Consider the following 2,932-nt stretch of genomic DNA (forward strand, 5'->3'; position numbering starts at 1 on the left):
TGCATTTTGGAATAAAAGGCCAGTTTCTGGAGGAGAAAACATTTAAATAAAAATTAGTTGGAGAGAGAGAAAAAGCGAGCAGTTAACATGAGGTTGTTTTCATGCATCAAATGGGCGACAAGGAATCATAACGTTTTGTGTCGCTGGTGGTGACGATGTTGTCATGAGTCTAATTTAGAAATATTTATGATATAGCCTATATATGGATGGTTATATACATATTTTTTATATTGCCTATATGTTGTGTTATATACATATTTATTAGCCTATATAGCTTGTTATATACATTATATAGCGTATATAGTTTGCTATATAAATATGTATTATATAGCTTGTTATGACAGTTATTGACAGTATATTGCCTATATGGCGTGTTGTATTATAGAGCCTATATAGATTGTTATATAAATATGTATTATATAGCCTATCAGCTTGTTATATATATTTATTATATAGCCTATGGCTTGTTATATAAATATGTATATCTTGTTGTGTAAATATGTATTATATATAGCTTGTTTTAAAATATGTATTATATAGCCTATATAACTATTTATTATAGAGCATATAGCTTGTTATATTATAGAACCTATGGCTTGCTATATATAAATATTTATTATAGAGCCTATGGAATATGTATCTTGATGCCAATACACTGCATCACCTTGTCCTCTCAGGTATCAGCTCGAGCCTTCAATCACAGCCGTGCTGGGAAACTGCTTAATGAATCAATTATTGATCCAATCGATCTTTATGCAGGTTGCGTTATTATTAAACAAGTGATATGTAAAGAACTGATTACTGTTAATATTGCATGACAGATATGAACGTATACAGTGTTTTAGTAGCTTTATCGCTGCCCGTTTAAAGTGGGTCTTTTCACACTATTTGAAATATGTGAAGCATGCCCTTGTTCAAACGGAGATCTGCTTGTGGATGTTGACTGACAGATGCTTAAGAACGTGGCGGAGAATAAATGCTACCCGGAGAGGTTATAGTGTTATAGGCCTAAGAAATAACCCTGCATGGAATATGATTACCTTTCAAAAACAGCAACTTCATTAGCACAAATGAAGATGACATTCAGTCATGGAATTGTCACCAGAGAAAAGAGAGTATCATGAAGTTGACCATGACGCATGGATCAATTGACCAGGTTTTGTGAAGCCTTCTTTTACATTGAATCCAAATTAATTCTAAATTGTGATGTGACACGTGTATCTAAACTTATAATATTATAATAAAAGACAGAAACTATAGTTTGCTTTTCAAATTAGCCTGATTCACATGCTGTGACACATGTGATGAAATGAATCAGGTATATTTGAAAATTACAATTACAAATTGCGAAAATGAAATAGAATAATATAGCCAACTGTAGACTATATAGACATTTCCAACGTATTTGGCTGATGTCATGTCTAGTGTTGATCTAGTCTTTCTTATAAATATGGACATTAAATAGCTCATCATATCGGCGTTTTGAACCCTATATTTAATTGTTGTTCCCTTTGGACCTCTTGATGCTGCCATGAAATCAGTTTTCGGATTGAAACATTTAAATAATCAGTGCCAATAAGCATTTTGTATTGAAGAAATACGTAAAGGAAATCTGTAACAAAATACAGACATGGTATAATTTACATCTATAATCATCTAAACATAGCAAAATTCGAATTAATTAATAATAATACATGATATAATCTAAATCACAATAATAATAATAATAATAATAATAATAATAATAATAATAATAATAATAATAATAATAATAATAATAATAATAATAATAATAATAATAATAATAATAATAATAATAATAATAATAATAATGCATTATTGCTGACATAAAAACGCATTAGCATATCTATATAGATTGATAAATAAAAAATAATTACGGAACATAATTCTGGTCGGTATAGTCCTATCTGCAGACATCTGCTAAAACATTTCTGAGGATGTAATTCACTGTCTCTTGAGAGACAGATATTAGCATATGAATATCAGGTAAAAGACAAATGTTTTCCTATATGTAATGTAACCAAAACATATGAAATCCCTCGCTGTTATCCCTGCACGCGTGTTGTCCTAAATCACATCTATGAAATGTTTTTTCTCTCAAACGTGCATCCTGGCTGGGAGTCAAAGTGTTGCCCGGCATGTCTTTGGGGTATTTGCGTATTTGGAGGGTCGTTGACGTGGACTATGGGGAAACTCTAGACCTTTTTACGGTCTATCGTCCCATATATATATATATATTATACCGTAGGCCTATACATATTTATCCCCATCTGTCTGCACTCTTACGCTTACTCACGACTACCTACCTGTATAATGTACATAATAATACTAACTCTGTACATACATCTGATTAGCACTAGTATGATTTAATATATTTGATATGCAGTGCACATGTACATTGTATATTACTATCGCACTTTACTGTTACATTTGCACTCTGGTTGGATGCCAAACTCATTTTCGTTGTACTGTACTTGCATGTGTCATGTGTGCTGTATAATGACAATACATTTGAATCGAATCGAATCGAATACTCGGGTCTATAACCCGCGGTCTTACCTGGTGGTGATACGGGCTGTATGCTGCAGAGAAGTACGGCTGAGGACCATAGACTTGATACATTACATCCAAGCAGCTCATGGCGAAAGATCTCACGGAGAACAACTGGACAAAAGGAGTAGAAGCTTCATTGGAGAATCAAGGCTTTAGGCGGGTCTGTTATAACTAAGCGCACGTGGATATATATAATGTCTAAGTTCTCTCTGCCTGGAAAAAGCGTCAGAAATTACCGGATAATCCGTGCCGGCGACTCTATTCCAAAAAGTCCACAGTCCATTCTATTCTACTTGTACTGTCTGCGACGAGCCCTGCTTGCTGCACGCTCTCGGTTTAAATGTGGATCGGAGTGCAT

The 2,932-nt window shown here is 33.5% G+C and overlaps 1 protein-coding gene across 1 annotated transcript in view; it reads right to left on the reverse strand.

The window, feature by feature from the left end:
- Positions 1-2,661, reverse strand: part of vgll2a (vestigial-like family member 2a) — a gene marked incomplete at both ends in the record, with an annotated part of 11,749 nt that extends 9,088 nt beyond the window's left edge. The window contains 2 exon segments of the mRNA XM_084313902.1: positions 1-26; positions 2,581-2,661. The exon segment at positions 1-26 is cut by the window's left edge and continues 54 nt beyond it. Coding sequence (XP_084170028.1) covers positions 1-26; positions 2,581-2,661 — 107 coding nt within the window.
- Between the last annotated feature and the right edge of the window lie 271 nt (positions 2,662-2,932).

Source organism: Notolepis coatsorum, assembly GCF_963971535.1.
Source record: "Notolepis coatsorum genome assembly, chromosome: 5".
Taxonomy (NCBI): Eukaryota; Metazoa; Chordata; class Actinopteri; order Aulopiformes; family Paralepididae; genus Notolepis; species Notolepis coatsorum.